The 16,359-nt window shown below is 36.5% G+C and overlaps 1 protein-coding gene across 2 annotated transcripts in view; it reads left to right on the forward strand.

The window, feature by feature from the left end:
* The window catches only part of GLRA3 (glycine receptor alpha 3), a 185,273-nt gene that overhangs the window by 32,300 nt on the left and 136,614 nt on the right, over nucleotides 1-16,359 (forward strand). For both annotated transcript variants that reach the window (XM_004610392.3, XM_012933167.2), the window contains exon 2: nucleotides 6,424-6,551. In XM_004610392.3, the coding sequence (XP_004610449.3) occupies nucleotides 6,424-6,551 (128 nt within the window). The remainder of the gene's footprint in view (nucleotides 1-6,423; nucleotides 6,552-16,359) is intronic.

Genomic DNA, 16,359 nt, shown 5'->3' on the forward strand with positions numbered 1-16,359 from the left:
TTTTTTATTCCTCTAATTTTTTAAGTATTCTAAATATTTTTTCTAATCTATTGTATTTTTCCTTCCTTCAATTAGTTTTTAATTACTATAGCACTGTAGCGAAAGATCCCAGCAGGCCGTTCCATTTACCTGTGATTACTCACAGTGTTGATTATGTTCCTGGATCCCATCTATCAGTTCAATAATATCAAACCATAAAAAATATTTATGTACATAAATATAAAAATATGTCCCTCTCAGAGAGCCTGGCAAGCTACTGAGAGTAACCACCCGCCCGGCAGAGCCTGGCAAGCTCCACGTGGTGTATTCGATATGCTAAAAACAGTAACAACAAGTCTCACATTGGAGATTTTACTGGTGCTTCTCCAATGTGAGACTTGTTACTATTTTTGGCATATCAAATATGCCAGGGGAGCTTTCCAGGCTCTGCGTGCAGGTGGGATACCCTGGGTAGCTTGCCGGGCTCTCTGACAGGGATAGAGGAATCGAACCCGGGTTGGCCACATGCAAGGCAAATGCCCTACCCACTGTGCTATCACTCCAGTCCAACAACATGGAGAGATATTGATAAATCATCTTGCTTGTTTTTTGTAAATCCTGTTTGCAGAGAAGGAGAAGGTAGAACATGACACACAAATACTCTTCACTTTTTATAGTACTCAAAAGTCAAGTATAGAGTAATCCAAATGGAATTGTACTGCATTAACCTCAGGAAATCACATGTGCTGATTCTGAGCAATCCAGTTACTACTTCTCAACATTATAAAACATGACAGAATATATAGACAGTGCTTACCATCAACATTGCAGATGTTTGAGTGAGGGACAAGATGAAGAAAAAAATATGCAGAGGATATCTCTAGCTCCACAACTGGAAATTATTTAAAGACCTATTCCTCAAAATATTTAGATATCTGACTATTGCAATAGCTCATTTATTACAATGGGTAAAGGACTGGTGTGAAGTGAAATGTGAATCTTGAGAATCTTTATTTTAGGGTCAGAGAGTTGGTACAGGGTTCAGTGGGATAGGTGTTTGCCTTGCACACATCCAGCATGGTGTTGATCCCTGGCACTCCATATGATCCCCTGAGTACTGCCAGGAATGAACCCTGAGCACAGAGCAGGGTAAGCCCTAATTATAGCCTCATGTGGCTCGCTGTACACAAAAATGAAACAAAAATTTGTGTTTCAAAATTTATGTTAGACTGGAACATTTTGAAAAAATGTTTTGGAAGTAGGAAAATCAAACTTGTAGCAAAAGTGAGTTTTGGGGGTATGTATTATGAGTACAAGTATGGTTATCATGAACATCAGTCATTTATCTACAAAAGAAATAAGATTGCTTCTATATTATGAAAATGATGCTGTTGCATATATGAATATATCTGCTTAATCTATCTGAAAACAAGGGTTTGATTTAGCGGTAGAGCATATGGTTGGCATGTACAAGACTGGGAATTAGATTCTTGTCACCACACGCTACCCCTTCTTCACCCAGCATTGCTAAGTGTGAGTGAGGAAGTGACGGAAGGACATGGGGTATGACTCAGTGACTAAAAAGGCCTACCTTTCAAGCAGGATATCATCCCTGGCACAGCCAACAGAAACCAAGCAAAAGTCCAAGCAGCTGCACTGTTTCAACCCTTTCAGCTACAGCAAAGCATATATGATATTTGAGCACTGCCAGAAGTTTGCAAATGGGCAGTTAAAAGAGGCATTTTCAACATCTAGTCTTTGCAAGAACAGGGTACAAGGAATGAAAAAATCTTTTCCAGAGAACAAAATGTAATTCAAATGGAAATTTTTTCAATTAACATTTCCCAAACTAATAAGTTGATTTATAACTCCCCTCTATCTCCACTAACACCTTTTTTTCCTATTAGATAGATAGACAGATAGATAGATAGATAGATAATAGATAGATGGATGGATGGATGGATGGATGGATGGATGGATGGATGGATGGATGGATGGATGGATAATAGGAAGAGAGATGTACAGAGATAATAGAGGAAAAGAATAGATAAGAGGGGATGATAGACTTATTGCCTTATTATTCCCACAAGTGTCTTGGGATACTAATACCTGTAACAAATCATCATGAACAACCTTGTAAATCATATAAGCTGTAAGGAGGAAATTTACTTATGTAGGCTTTACCGATTCCATGTAAACTCCAAAATATATTAACACAGAATTGCTTTAAAAGTGTTATTAATGACAGGTGAGACATGATTATAACCATAACAAGATCCAAGTAGGAAATAAAATTTAATGTAATATACTTTAGATTTCAGAGTTGAAAACATAATATGTAAATGAGAATAGGCATTTTATTATATTGTACTAAATGGTTTTAATGTTCCTATTTACATTGGCCCATATCATATAGTAATCACTAATTAGTTCTTACTGATTTATTTTCTGATTATTCTATTTGCCAGTTCTTAAAGTTTTGTTGGAATAAGCAATATAAAGTAAATTTATGGCTCAAAGTGGTCAGGTTGGCATTGTGAGGGAAACTGGGGACATTGGTAGAGGGAAGATCACACTGGTGGTGTCGCAACACTAAATGCTTGAAACCACTGTACAATGAACATCTTTAGAAATCATATTGTTTTATTTTTTTAAACTTATTCATTTTTTAATTAGTGAATCACCATGAGGGTACAGTTACAGATTTATACATTTTCATGCTCATGTTTCCCTCATACAAAGTTCGAGAACCCATCTCTTCACCAATGCCCATTCTCCACCACAAATAAACCCAGCATCCCTCCCACCCCCCAATCCCATCTCCCCCACCCCACCCTGCCATTGTGGCAGGGTATTCTCTTTTGTTCTCTCCCTCTAATTAGGTGTTGTGGTTTGCAATAAAGGTGTTGAGTGGCCATTGTGTTCAGTCTCTAGTCTACATTCAGCATGCATCACCCTTCCCCTGCATGGCCTCCAACCACATTTTACTTGGTGTTTCCTTCTCTATCTGAGCTGCCCTCTCCCCAGAATGTGAAGCCAGCTTCCAAGCCATGGAGTCAACCTCCTGGTACTTATTTCTACTATTCTTGGGTGTTAGTCTCCTACTCTGTTATTCTATATTCCACAGATGAGTGCAATCTTAGAAATCATGTTGTTTTAAATAAAAATATTATTGCCATAAGACTAGCATCAATAGAATACATGCTGATGCTTCAAACTCTTTTTTCTTAAGCTCAAGCATTTATATTATTTAATAAGAATATTCTATCTTCAAACTAATATAATGGGAATGGCTGATACTATGTAAGCAAATAGCAAATGTGGTTACTCAGACAGCGAAAGATGGGGGCCTTCATGATGGGGAGATGGAGCTGTGTGTGACCTTTAAAAGCACAAAGAAAGTGATGCAAATACTCAAAAGAAGTCTGTGTCTGGGAGCTGGTGCAGGGTGAGGACATATGCTTTGCTAAGTCGAGTTTGCTCCTCAAGTCATAATCGTGTGGTCCCCAGAGCATTCCTGGGTGTAACCCTTTCCCTAGCACCCCAGAGTATTACCCTGGTTGTGTGATAAGCACAGGACCCTCTAATTGAACCACCAGCTGGTTCTTGAGAAATACTGGGTTTTCAGAGCCCTGCTTGGCGCCCCTCAATCCTCAGAAAATAAAGTCTGGAAATTCATTGCCAGAGGGGAAACGTCAGCAAACTAATGAAGGACACACCAAAATAAATTTTCTCCTCTCAAAGCTGAGAGAAAACTAGCAGAAGTTGCATGAACCAACATTTCCACAGCTCTGCCAATGAATCACCACCTTGAGCTATGTCGTTTGTTTATAAAATAATCGAATCAATCAAAAAATACTTACAAATCTTGGTAAGAATCTTGGATTTGTGATGTTTCAGTCTGCCCTTGGGCCCTCCAGTATCAAGGTAGCTCTGAAAACCAATCGGTTGCATCCACAGTATAAAAAATACTACCCAGATATTTGGCAGCTTCCAGAGGAGAGAAATGTGGATTTAGATCCTTTAAAGTCTCTTTCTTACCGAATTGTTGTGGGTCTGCCGCAGTCTCTGGAGGCTCCACTTACAAGTCTGCTTTTGTGTGATCTACTCTATTGTGAAAAGCCTTTGCCCTGGAGATGTTTGTCAGAAACACTTGAAAAGCTCTCTTTTAATTCCACAAGTCTGTGAAGACTTGTGGGTGACCCTGGGAACAAACTTTTAGTAAAATTCTAAACTGTTTGAAAAGATTATGAAGTTCTTTTCTTCATTAGCATCACGATTATCATTTCTGTAGCCATCATTATCATCACACAAAAGAAACCTGCAAAAATTACAAGGGCAGGCGTTTATATTAATTGAAACAGTCACAGTAGGATGGAACTATAAGTATAGGGAGAAAAGACATTAATGCCACAGGTTTTGGGGAGTTAAGTAACTTTAAATATTCAGAATTAGGGGTCTGAGTGAGACTATGGGGGTTTTCTTTTCAAGAGGCCAACATAGCCAGATTAGATCACAGGTACTCCATAAAATAGCCAAAATCCCTCCAGGGGTAAACCCTGAGCATTGCCAGGTGTGGTCTAAAAACAAACAAAAATGATCAGAGCTAGAAAAATAATCTCTAGAACAGAATAGTATAGTTCACAATTGTATATACTAGCTAAACCATGCTTTTAGAAATAATATAGTTTGTTATTTTATGTTAAATGATAACTATTCTATAATAGTATGCTAATATTATAAATACCAATTTAATATAAAAATACAAAGTTATTATTTTAATGATTTTCAAATTATGCTTATGAATCACTCAATATATGTATCTGGTGTAAAATTTAATGGTGGTGCACTATAGCCTGTGCACTATAGCCTCTCTTTACTACTTTTGGAAAAAGAATTTTAATTGAAGTAGTTTTCATTATAACATGTTTCAAGTATATATCATTAAAAAGATGTATAATTAATATTAAGTTTTACCAGTAAAAGTTGCGTTCTTCACTTCTTTATGCATTTAGTCCCATAGTCCCATTAAAGAACTTGATATTGCCGGGGGTGACCACAAAGATTTAGGGTTTGGCAAGAGTCTAAATTAAGTGACAGAGCCGGGAGAATGTGAAGATTGATGATCTCCAAGGATTTACACTCCTTTGAATATATCCTTTTAAGCACAGAAAATGCTCAGAAAGTCTTACTCACTTCCCCGTTGATGCAAAGAATATTGGATTAGAGAGAGAAAACCCATTTTTTCTGTACACGTTTAGATAAAAGGAGCTGAACAAAAATGGTATTTTCACTCCACAGTTCTGAGATAAGGCAGCTTCATGAAAAGAATTTTTTGACTGAAAATATTACTGTAACCTACATTTCCTTGACACAGGTTCTACTTATGAATTAAATATCCAAAGTCACAGATGACACTTATGATACTTTCTCAATTTTGATTCACATAATTTAGATCTGAACTAAATGCACTTTAAATTAAAGACATAATGGGAAGCATGATAAATTTAACAGGGTATGTTACATATATAGGAAACTGTCCAATGGAAGAAACCAACATTCTTGCTCACTAGAGAGACATTCTATTACCATTAAGAAAATCTGTCAGAACATGGAAGGTGTTGCCTTTCCTTCTGTAAGAGCTGTATTTCATTACCACAAATGTGTGAAGTGTGGAGAGCAGTAAAGGTACAGTCCAGTATGACAACAAGAGTTGAAAATAATCACTCTGAGTGTTAAAAGTAGGTAAGAGGGATATATATTATAACCTTTCAGTATTTTCACTACAAACCATAATGCTCAAGATGACAAATGACAGATTGAGAGAGGGGGGCTTGATGGAGAGATGCCTGACATAGAGGCAGGCGGGGCGGGGGGTGGGGGAGGAATTGGGAGATTGGTGGGAGGGAAACTGGAGACATTGGTGCTGGGAAATGTACACTGGTGGAGGGATAGGTGTGGGGACATTGTATGACTGAGACCCATTTATGAACAGCTTTGTAATGTTCTATCTCACAATGATTTAATAAAATAAATAAATAAAAATTTAACGTATTTTTTAAAATGAAGAATTGTATTTCACACATGAAAGTCTGTATTTTCTTATGCTTAAAAGACTAAGTAGGTGTAGCTAAAATAGCAATTAGATGTAAGGTTTGGATAAGCACAAATTTTGAAAATCTAATTATCTTGAAGTAGCTTTGTTTCAAGACTTAGCACCAAATAATGTCACAGCTTGTCATTGGAGCAAATGCACTGAATGATTATCAATGCTCTATGTATATCTGCAAAAACGTATCTGCCACTTGGATAACATTAATTGGAGACTAGAAAGATTTTTGTTTTGTTTTAATAGTATTAGTTTTAAAATTTTATTCAAATTTAAGGGAGAAATTCTTAAGAGACTTCTCTTTATTAAAAATCTGTATATATTTCCACTTGTAGTTTGGTTGCTACAAAAGAAACCAATAGTGCGAGATCCCGAAGTTCTCCAATGTCACCTTCTGACTTCTTGGATAAGCTGATGGGGAGGACATCTGGCTATGATGCAAGAATCAGACCCAATTTCAAAGGCAAGGATTCTGTTTAAACTCTGTTTGAAATGTGTTTTTGGTGTGATTAAGCCAAATAAATTTTCAAATTTTCATGTTGCTTCTACCCAAAATTCCCATATCAATTTTCTCCATGCTTCCAAGTCCTTTCTTAGTCAAAGATATGTCTCGAAAGAAAATACTCACATATTGCTATCATAATTTGTCTTTTTTCTTTTGTAATTATTATTATAATATTTTTTAACTGAGTATGTGTCCTAGCATTGGATAAATTTGATACTAGTTGTTTGAAATGTCCAATGACTTCCATTTGTGGGCTGGAGGGATAGCAAAGCTGGTAGGGCATTTGCTTTTCACGCGGCTGACCTGGGTTTGATTCCTCCGTCCCTCTCCGGGAGCCTGGCAAGCTACTGAGGGTATCCGCCAGCATGGCAGAGCCTGGCAAGCTACCCTGGCGTATTCGATATGCCAAAAACAGTAACAAGTCTCACAATGGAGACGTTACTGGTGCATGCTAGAGCAAATCGATGAGCAATGAGATGACAGTGATACAGTGATACAATAGTATCATAAAGGTTCCTTTTCAGAAATGATATATGTAAAAATGTATATATTTGAATCTATACATAGTATAATTCAATATATTCAATGTATTTATTGAATATAAGCAGTTCTCTATTTTTCAGTACCCACTGTAGATATCTCTATGCTGTAAACATTTAAAGAATTGTTAAATTTGTGTCATAGGAAAGGGTCTAAGGTAAAGTCACTCATATGTTTAAGAAATTATTCCACCTAAAATGTATTTATTGGACATATGGAAGTTATCAACATAAGAATTTCCTATTTTCCCACTTAACATAGTAACAAGCAGAAAAATTATGCAAGTTATATATGTATTTTCATAAGCACAGACCCTGTAAATAAAATATCTGGGTAAAATATTTAAAAGTCATTTGCTATGGCCCTCTTATTTAATTACTCATGAAACAGTATCTATTCTTAAAGAAAATAATGAAAAATTTAAGAATACTTCCCCATGAAATTCTGTTATTTTCTTCCTCAAAATTGCAAACATGTAATCTATAACAACTTTCCCTGAAGTTTACTTGATGGAACAAAAAAAGAATTGCCTAGCAGAGTTGTAAGAATTAGTAGACAAAAGTAATAGATAACAAAAATGGGAATAAGATTTTCTGATAATTTATGAGTTGAAATCATTTTTTTAATTTTAACTGATGTTAACATTTCAATTTTATATTTTATTCTTGATTTGTTTTCCAACTTTGAGGACATGTTTTTTTTAAAAACTGAGTATATGTGTCCTAGATTTGTATAAATTTGATACTAGGTGTTTAAAATGTCTAAACTTCTATTTGTATTTTTGTATGTAATTTGCTGCATCACTTTGTATGTAACATGTAGCATATAATATATTTTGTGATTACCACATGCTATTTAACACCCATTTACTTTTAACTCTAGTACAATATTGTTCTGCATTCATCATAGAGTGTTTTAAATGAACATTGCTTATTTGCTGTGGATTGCAAGTTTCTACCCTTAAAGAACAGTAATCTTGATCATAAGCCAATTTTCTGGTTTGTTTGGGGCCAACCCTGTGTGTTCAGGGCTTACTCCTGGCTCTGCAAGTTAGGAATTACTTCTGTTGATTCTCCGGGACCATATAGAATGCCCAGGATGGAAATGGGTCAAAGGCATGCAAGACAAGCACCTTACCCACTATACTGTCTTTCAGCCCCATATCAGCAATTTTTTATTAATCCTTTTTAAATTCTGTATTAAGACACCACTATTTGCAAAGTTATTCATTGTTTCATTTTAGGTATACTATGTTCCAGCACTGGTCCTCCTACCACCAATCAATTTCTTTCCACCATTGACCCCAAACCCTATTCTCTATCACCCTCACCCCCAAACCCCAGCCAAAAGGCACATTTTTAAGCTTGGTTGCTGTGCTTTGTAACTCCTGCTTCAGTGCAGTTGATCCGACAGTTTAGAGAGATTGCTTTACCACTCCTCTATACCATCTCTGTACCATCTCTGAGAACTTTGACTCCGGCAACCCAACACCCCCACTCCATTATTTTCAGAACTAAACAATATGTGTAGACTGTACAGAAATGCAGTTAGGAGTTATCATCTACAAGGGACAATAAGAAAGGCCAGATACACGAAGCTCTTTCACAGACTGAGAGAAAGCAGAACTTACGACTTCATACTGAGAACTAATTGTGAATTGACCTTGAAAAGTAAGTAGATATTACTTAAGGTAAAACAGATATTGGATTCATTAATGTGATTTTAAATTTAATGATTCAGAATATTTCCTTTGTGAAACATTCAAGTGGAAAATGCGTTCTATTTTTTAGTGTCTGTGAATGTTAAAAATATGTAAACAGTTTTAGCCGTAAAGATAATAAGAATACAGATATGTGACAAAATAGCCATCCCAGAAATTTTGCTGTCCTTTTGAAATTTCTGATTTTATTTTATTTTATTTTTTTGCTTTTTTGGGGGGGTCTCACCTGGCGATGCACAGGGGTTACTCCTGGCTCTGCACTCAGGAATCACCCCTGACAGTGCTCAGGGGACCATATGGGATGCTGGGAATCGAACCCAGGTCGGCCGCATGCAAGGCAAACGCCCTACCCGCTGTGCTATTGCTCCAGCCCCAGAAATTTCTGATTTTATTATAGAAATAATTTAATGGCAAAGGAAGCTGTAAATCATCTTGAATGTGATTAATTATTGCCAAGAGTCTAGGAAAGGAAAGGACTCCAGGATTTAGTCTTATTCAATATCAGTATTGATTCCCTTTTAAAACAAAACTTCTGCAATGTAGCTAATAACTAATTCAGTTCAGAAGTATCACTATATCACTGTCACTTCATTGATCATTGATTTGCTCGAGTGGGCACCAGTAATATCTCCATTCGTCCTCGCCCTGAGATTTTAGCATCCTCTCTTTACTCGTTCTTCCCAGTGGTGCTGATTGGAGGCTCTTTCAGGGCAAAGGAATGAGACCCATTATTATTACTGTATTTGGTATATAGAATGTGCCATGGAGAGCTTGCCAGGCTCTGCCGTGTGGGCAGGGTGCTCTCAATACCTTGCTAGGTTATCTCTGAGAGGAGAACTAGACTATAAGAGGTCACATGGCTGCGCGCTTCCAGGAGCTTCACTTTATAGTCTCTGGATCTTGGAAGTAAGTTCAGAAATTCAGAACTGGATAAGAAGCTATTCTAGCAATGCTCCTAGTAAGATGCTCAGGGAACTATGCAGTACCAAGGATCAAACCTGAGGCTCTAACTTGCAAAGCATTCACTCCCTCTCTTTGATCTATCTCCCTGGCCCCAAAAGTGAAATTTCCTAAAGTAGGAAAAAATCAATTTTAGCCCCAGTGGTCAGAAAGGCACCAAAAGAGAATTTTCTGTTTTATGTCTTTTCAAGACAATGAATGCTCTGATAATTAGGAAAAGAATGCCTGTTTTATTTGACTATAAAAATATATATAAATAAAGTAACCATGTTTAAAAATAGCCAATTGATCAATTCATTTTGGTTAAGCACTATTGAATTTTCAGTTTTGAACAAGTCATACATATTTTCTAATTACCGCTCACATAAATTCTCTAAGTTCAGTAATTCATCAATGTCATGACCTTATTTTATTAATAAAATAACATTATAGTTAGTGACCATTGTGTTATTGCCTGTTTTAAGAGAAACTAAAAACTCAGTATTTCTTCAGTATGATAAATAGAGACATATACCTTGCTAACATAGTCAGGTACTAGGTTTTCTCTGAACACTTTTGACTTGTTTTGTTTTTGCACAACTCTTGGTAGTGCTCAGGTTTACTCCCAGCTCTGTGCTCAGAGGTTGCTCCTAGTAGCACGTGGGGAGCATCTTGTGATACTGGTTTTTGAACTTGGGTCTTCACAATGTAAAGCATACACTCAATCTTTTGAGCGATCTCTTCGTCCTCCAACTCTTTAGGAAAGACACTCATACTATATAGTCGGAAAAAAGCTTGTTTTTATAAGATTCAACTCAGTTTTACAGTGGATCAGTTGACAAGACCAAAATTGTCATAAACTCCTTCCATATTGGGTCAGTATCATTTCATTCCCTCATTGATATTTTGGGGAGAGATATGGGTTAGGCCACACCTATCAGTGCTCATGGATCATTATATACATTATATATTCATTCCTTTACACTTATCAAAACATGATATCAATACAATGAAACACTAGGGACATAGGTTGGTACTATACAAGACTAATTTTTAATGTTAATTATATTTAAATTAATTTGTTTACAATTTTTTTGATATTTATCATTTTGGTATACACAGTGAACTCAGTTCATCACCGCCAAAATGCCCAACATCCCCCATTGCTCTCTATATATTTTCTGAAAAATAAATTAGAAAAACAACTCAGGTTTTAAAAGAAAAAATATAGGAACTTGCCAAAAGACTTGAAAAAGTATTGCATTAACTTCAATGATTTAATCTTTACTTCCATGTGGGATAAAGTGTTAAATAAAAATGAATAAACCAAGAAAAGAACTTAGTTTGGAATACTAATCAGAAAGTATAAAAGTGTTCTCAAACAGAAAAGTATTTGAAATCCTGCATACTTGAACTATCCAGAAGTTGCAAATTTTATAACAGACAAACTGAAGTCTTAGTAACAATATTATCAGATTTTACAACAATATATAAGAATGTTTACTTTGTTATCAATCTATGACTTCACATTTTAGTAATAGTGTAACACTTTTACATTTCAAATGATCAACATTTAAAATATCGTTGACAATTTGAACTTACTATGAAATGGACTTTTGATAGTGCCAGTAAGATAGTACAGTAGATAAAAACACTTGCTTTGCAGGTAGCTGACCTGAGATAGATCCCCCAAACCCAATATAGTCTCCCAAACCTATGATGAGTCATTCTAGAGAACAGAGCCAGTATTAAGACCTAAACACGATTGCGTGTGAACCAAAAAATAAAAATAACAACAATAATAAATACAAAATAACTTGAATATCTGTTTATCTATATCTTGTTAAAAGTAATTATTTATAGAACTATTATACTGAATCCATTTACTATAATAAATGGATTTAGAAACAACAAAAAGTCTGCTTAAAAGATTTCTTTATGCCACAACTGAATATTGCATAGAAAATAGAATTCTGTACAAATCATGGTCTTTGGAGAAATAGTGTATACAGAAACTGTGAATTCCGTTCTGAAAGAAGAGAATACCATGTAGACAGCCCTATTTCCATCCAAGATTCTGAAATTCTTTTTCTTTAGAATTCTTTCCGTGCAAGGAAAAACAGTATAAGGAAGGATTGCAGTGCCAGGAATAAACCACAAGTGAAAATGCCACCAAGTATATGCCAATCATTATATCAACATGGAAGTTCAGTTGAATTAAGGGAAAACCCAATTATCCTTACAACCAGCATAACAAACATTCTTTTTTTTTAACTTTTTATTAAATCACCATGTGGAAAGTTACAAAGTTCTCAGATTTATGTCTCAGTTATACAATATTCAAACACCCATCCCTTCACCAGTGCCCATACTCCACCACCAAAAACCCCAATATACCCCCCGCCCCCACCCCCTACCCCCTACTGTATTACTAATGAATTTCACTTCATTTTCTCTTTACCTTGATTACATTCCATATTTCACTACAAAACTCACGATAGTTGTTGGAGTTTCCACCCAAGAGAGACAGATCTACTACCAAGGAAGCATTTGATAATTAGTTTTCCATTGCTGGAAATGAAGAAATATGTAGCCCCACTGCTACAAGTACACAACTCTTCTTCTTTTTTTTTTCCTTTTTCCTTTTTTTTTTCCGTCATCCCCCTTCCCGCGCCTCATAGTATGGTGTAAGCCACGCCGTGTTGGCCAGCGTGGGGCTTTTGCTTAGTTCACAGTCCAGAGAGGTGGCTGCTACATTAATAACCTTCAATATTTCAACAAAAACTTACTGTTATTATTCAGAGTCCCCCCCCCAGTCAGACCTGTTCAGAAGGAACCATTTCACATTGCTGACAATTATAAATGTTAAGTCACTCGGATGCTGCCGAGTCCGCGCGGTTTTGGATTTCTGTATAAAGTCCAGGGAAAATTCTGCCAGAAATCGCATAGCCCAGTTCACAGTCCCAGTGCATTGCTGTTCTGGGGACATGATTGGGAGCACTTACTGGGTTCAGAAGTCATCCATCTGGCTCCGGATGTTGGGCATAGAGCAGCAGAGCGGCCGTGCGAACGCATCACAAACATTCTTATATGCTTTTTTAGATGCTATTTTTTTGAAAAGTTTAAAAGTTTTGTTTCTTTCTCCTTTTTTCTGTGTGTATGCATACACAAACTCACATGCAGAAATACTTTTATTAGTACTATATTGTGTTTGCTGCAATTGTTAAGTATACATTGACACGTTATAGTTTACAGAAGTTTATATTTTATAGAAGGTTAAATCCTACAGTATATGATATGTACTGATTGATTTCTTTTTTAAGATTTTTTAAATTTTATTGATTCGCTGTGAGATATAGATAAAGCTTTCATGTTTGAGTTACAATCACATAATGATCAAACACCCATCCTCCACCGGTACACATCCCCCAGCACCAATATCCCCAATATATCCCCACTCTTCCAACCCTCCCACTGCCTCCATGGCAGACAATATTCCCCACTCTCTCTATCTCTACCTTTGGGCATTATGGTTTGCAATGCATATACTGAGAGGTTATCATGTTTTGTCTTTTATCTATTTTCGGCACACATCTCCCATCCCGACTGATTCCTCCAACCATCATTTTCTTAGTGATACCTTCTCCGTTCCAGCTGTTCTCTCCTCACCCGCTCATGAGGCAGGCCTCCAACTATGGAGCAATCTTCCTGACCCTGCTATCTACTGTCCTTGGGTGTCGGTCTCATGTTATGTTATTTTATACTCCACAAATGAGTGCAGTCCTTCTATATCTGTCTCTCTCTTTCTGACTCATTTCATATAGCATGATACTCTTCACGTCTATCCACTTATAAGCAAATTTCATGACTTCATCTCTCCTAACAGCTGCATAGTATTCATTTTGTAGATGTACCAAAGTTTCTTTAACCAGTTGTCTGTTTTCGAGCACTTGGGTTGTTTCCAGATTTAGGCTATTGTGAACAGTGCTGCAATGAACATATAAGTACAGATGTCATTTCTACTGTGCTTTTTTGAAGCCTCGGGATATATTCCCAGAAGTGGTATTGTAGGGTCATATGGAAGTTCAATGTCTAGTTTTTGACTGTCCATATTGTTTTCCAAAAAGTCTGGACCAGTCAGCATTCCCACCAACAGTGAAAGAGCGTCCCTTTTTCCCCACATCCATGCAAGCACTGGTTACTTTTGTTCTTTTGAACGTGTGCCAGTCCCTGTAGTGTGAGATGATATCTCATTGTTGTATTGATTTGCATCTCCCTGATGACTAGCATTGTGGAGCATTTTTTCATGTGCCTTTTGGCCATTTGTATTGCCTTTTTGAGGAAGCTTCTGTTCATTTTTTCTCCCCATTTTTTGATGAAGTTCGGGGTTCTTTTCTTATATAATTCTGCTAGTGTCTTGTATGTCTTGGATATTAATCCCTTATCAGATGGGTATTGGGTAAATATTCTTTCCCATCTGTGGACTCTTTCTGCATTTTGGTCACTTTCTTTCAAAGTGCAGAAGCTTCTTAGTTTGATGTAGTCCCATTTGTTTATGTTTGTTTCCACTTGCTTACTCAGTGCTGTTTCATCCTTAAAGATGCTTTTAGCTTCAATGTCATGGAGGGTTCTGCCTACATTTTCCTCTATGTACCCTATTGATTCATGTCTGATATTGAGGTCTTTAATACACATTGATCTGACTTTTGTGGCTGACACTAGACAGGGGTCAGAGTTCATTTTTTTTCAGGTAGCTATATCAGTTTTCCCAGCACCACTTGTCGAAGAGGCTTTCCTTGTTCCACTTCACATTTCTTGCTCCTTTGTCAAAGATTAAGTGGTCATATATTTGGGAGTCTGTGAAAGAATATTCAAATTTGTTCCATTGGTCTGCAGGTCTGTTTCTAGCCCAATAACATGTTGTTTTAACTACTGCTGCTTTGTTGTACAGTTTGAAGTTGGGGAAGGTGATGCCACCCATCTTATTTTCCCCAAGGATTGCTTTAGCTATTCATGGGGGTTTATTGTTCCATATGAATTTCAGGATTATTTTGTCTATTTTTTTTAAAACTGTCATGAGTATCCCGATAGGGGCCATATTAAATTTGTTTAGTGGTTTGGTTAGTATTACTATCTTGATAATGTTAATCGTCCCTGTCCATGAACAAGAGATCATCCATTTCCTAGTGTCCTCTTTTATTTCTTGAAATAATGTTTTGTAATTTTCCTTGCATAGATTCTTAAGCTCTTTGGTTAATCTGATTCTGAGGTACTTGATTTTCTGAGGTACTATTGTGAATGGGATATTTTTTAATGTCTTCTCTCTTTTGTTGATTTCTTATACTCAGCAATATGCTTAAATTTCTTCCATGTCATTCTCTGGTTTGAGAGTGCCTGTATTTATGCAAATACATTATATATTTTCAAAACATATATATACATATATATCACTTGTATCACTTATCATCCCGTTGTTCATTGATTTGTTTGAGCACGCACCAGTAATGTTTCCATTCTTCCCTGTCACGGTCTAGTGTAACCCAATGGCGTCTGTTTACTCCAGGAACACGAAGAGCCTCAAACCATTCATTCAGGGTCTTGACAAAGAAGTCTGAGCCTCTTATAGGTAGGCAGGTAGGCGGCCATGCAGTCATTTGACATCCCGTGGAATCCAGTCGGTAACAGCTCTAGTCCAGCTGTCATCTCTAAATCGCATTACATGTCTGGCCCATCTGACTTTCTAATCTGATTTTCAACACCTTGGCAAAGGAGAGAGCGTCCCTGATTCTTGATTGTCGACAAGGTCAGAAATCAGGATTCCTTCTCTCACTTGAGTAAAACGTGATACTCCAAGCATAGCTCTTTCGATTCCTCTTTGGAATACCTGAATAGCGTTCTTGTCCTGTTTTCATAGGGCCCAGGGGTCTGAGGTGCATGTTAGTGCAGCAAGAACGATGGAGTCCAAAAGATGTGCCTGGAGCCAGACATATAATAAAACATAGTACAGTTATAGACATATACCAAGATTCTAGAGATGATTGCTTTTGTATATTTAATTATTTGCTTTATTTTGGGCAATTGTGAAGTCATGTATGAAACATGACAAAAATTTGTCTAAAATCAAAATGAGCACTTCATTGCCCCCACAGTTCTACTTCTTGAAGGAAGATACTTTAAAAATAAAATCGTTCATTTCTGTGAGTTTATTCCGTTCAACTGCTTTCTGGGCCTTTTTCAAAGCAACCTTAAAAGATTTCTTTGCACTTAGCTAATTTATCAATTTTGATCCTGCAGTCCACTTCATCTATTGTTTCTTATCTTTTCAGTCCAATGATTTGTCTTTACTTTCTGAAGAAACAATTATTTTTATTCATACTGTTAAATCTTCTAACTGTGATAGAAAGGTTCTGAATCTCAGGAAACATTCCGTTGATTTGTTTGCATCATCAGACAGATTATGTCTGCTATGTGCAAGAGTTTTTCTGATCTTTCTCTCCATGGAAAAACTGACAGAGATGGCATTCTCCTGCTAAGAACATTGCTTTAGGTGAGAGAGTTGAATGTAAC

The sequence above is a fragment of the Sorex araneus genome, chromosome 1 (assembly GCF_027595985.1).
Source record: "Sorex araneus isolate mSorAra2 chromosome 1, mSorAra2.pri, whole genome shotgun sequence".
Lineage (NCBI taxonomy): Eukaryota > Metazoa > Chordata > Mammalia > Eulipotyphla > Soricidae > Sorex > Sorex araneus.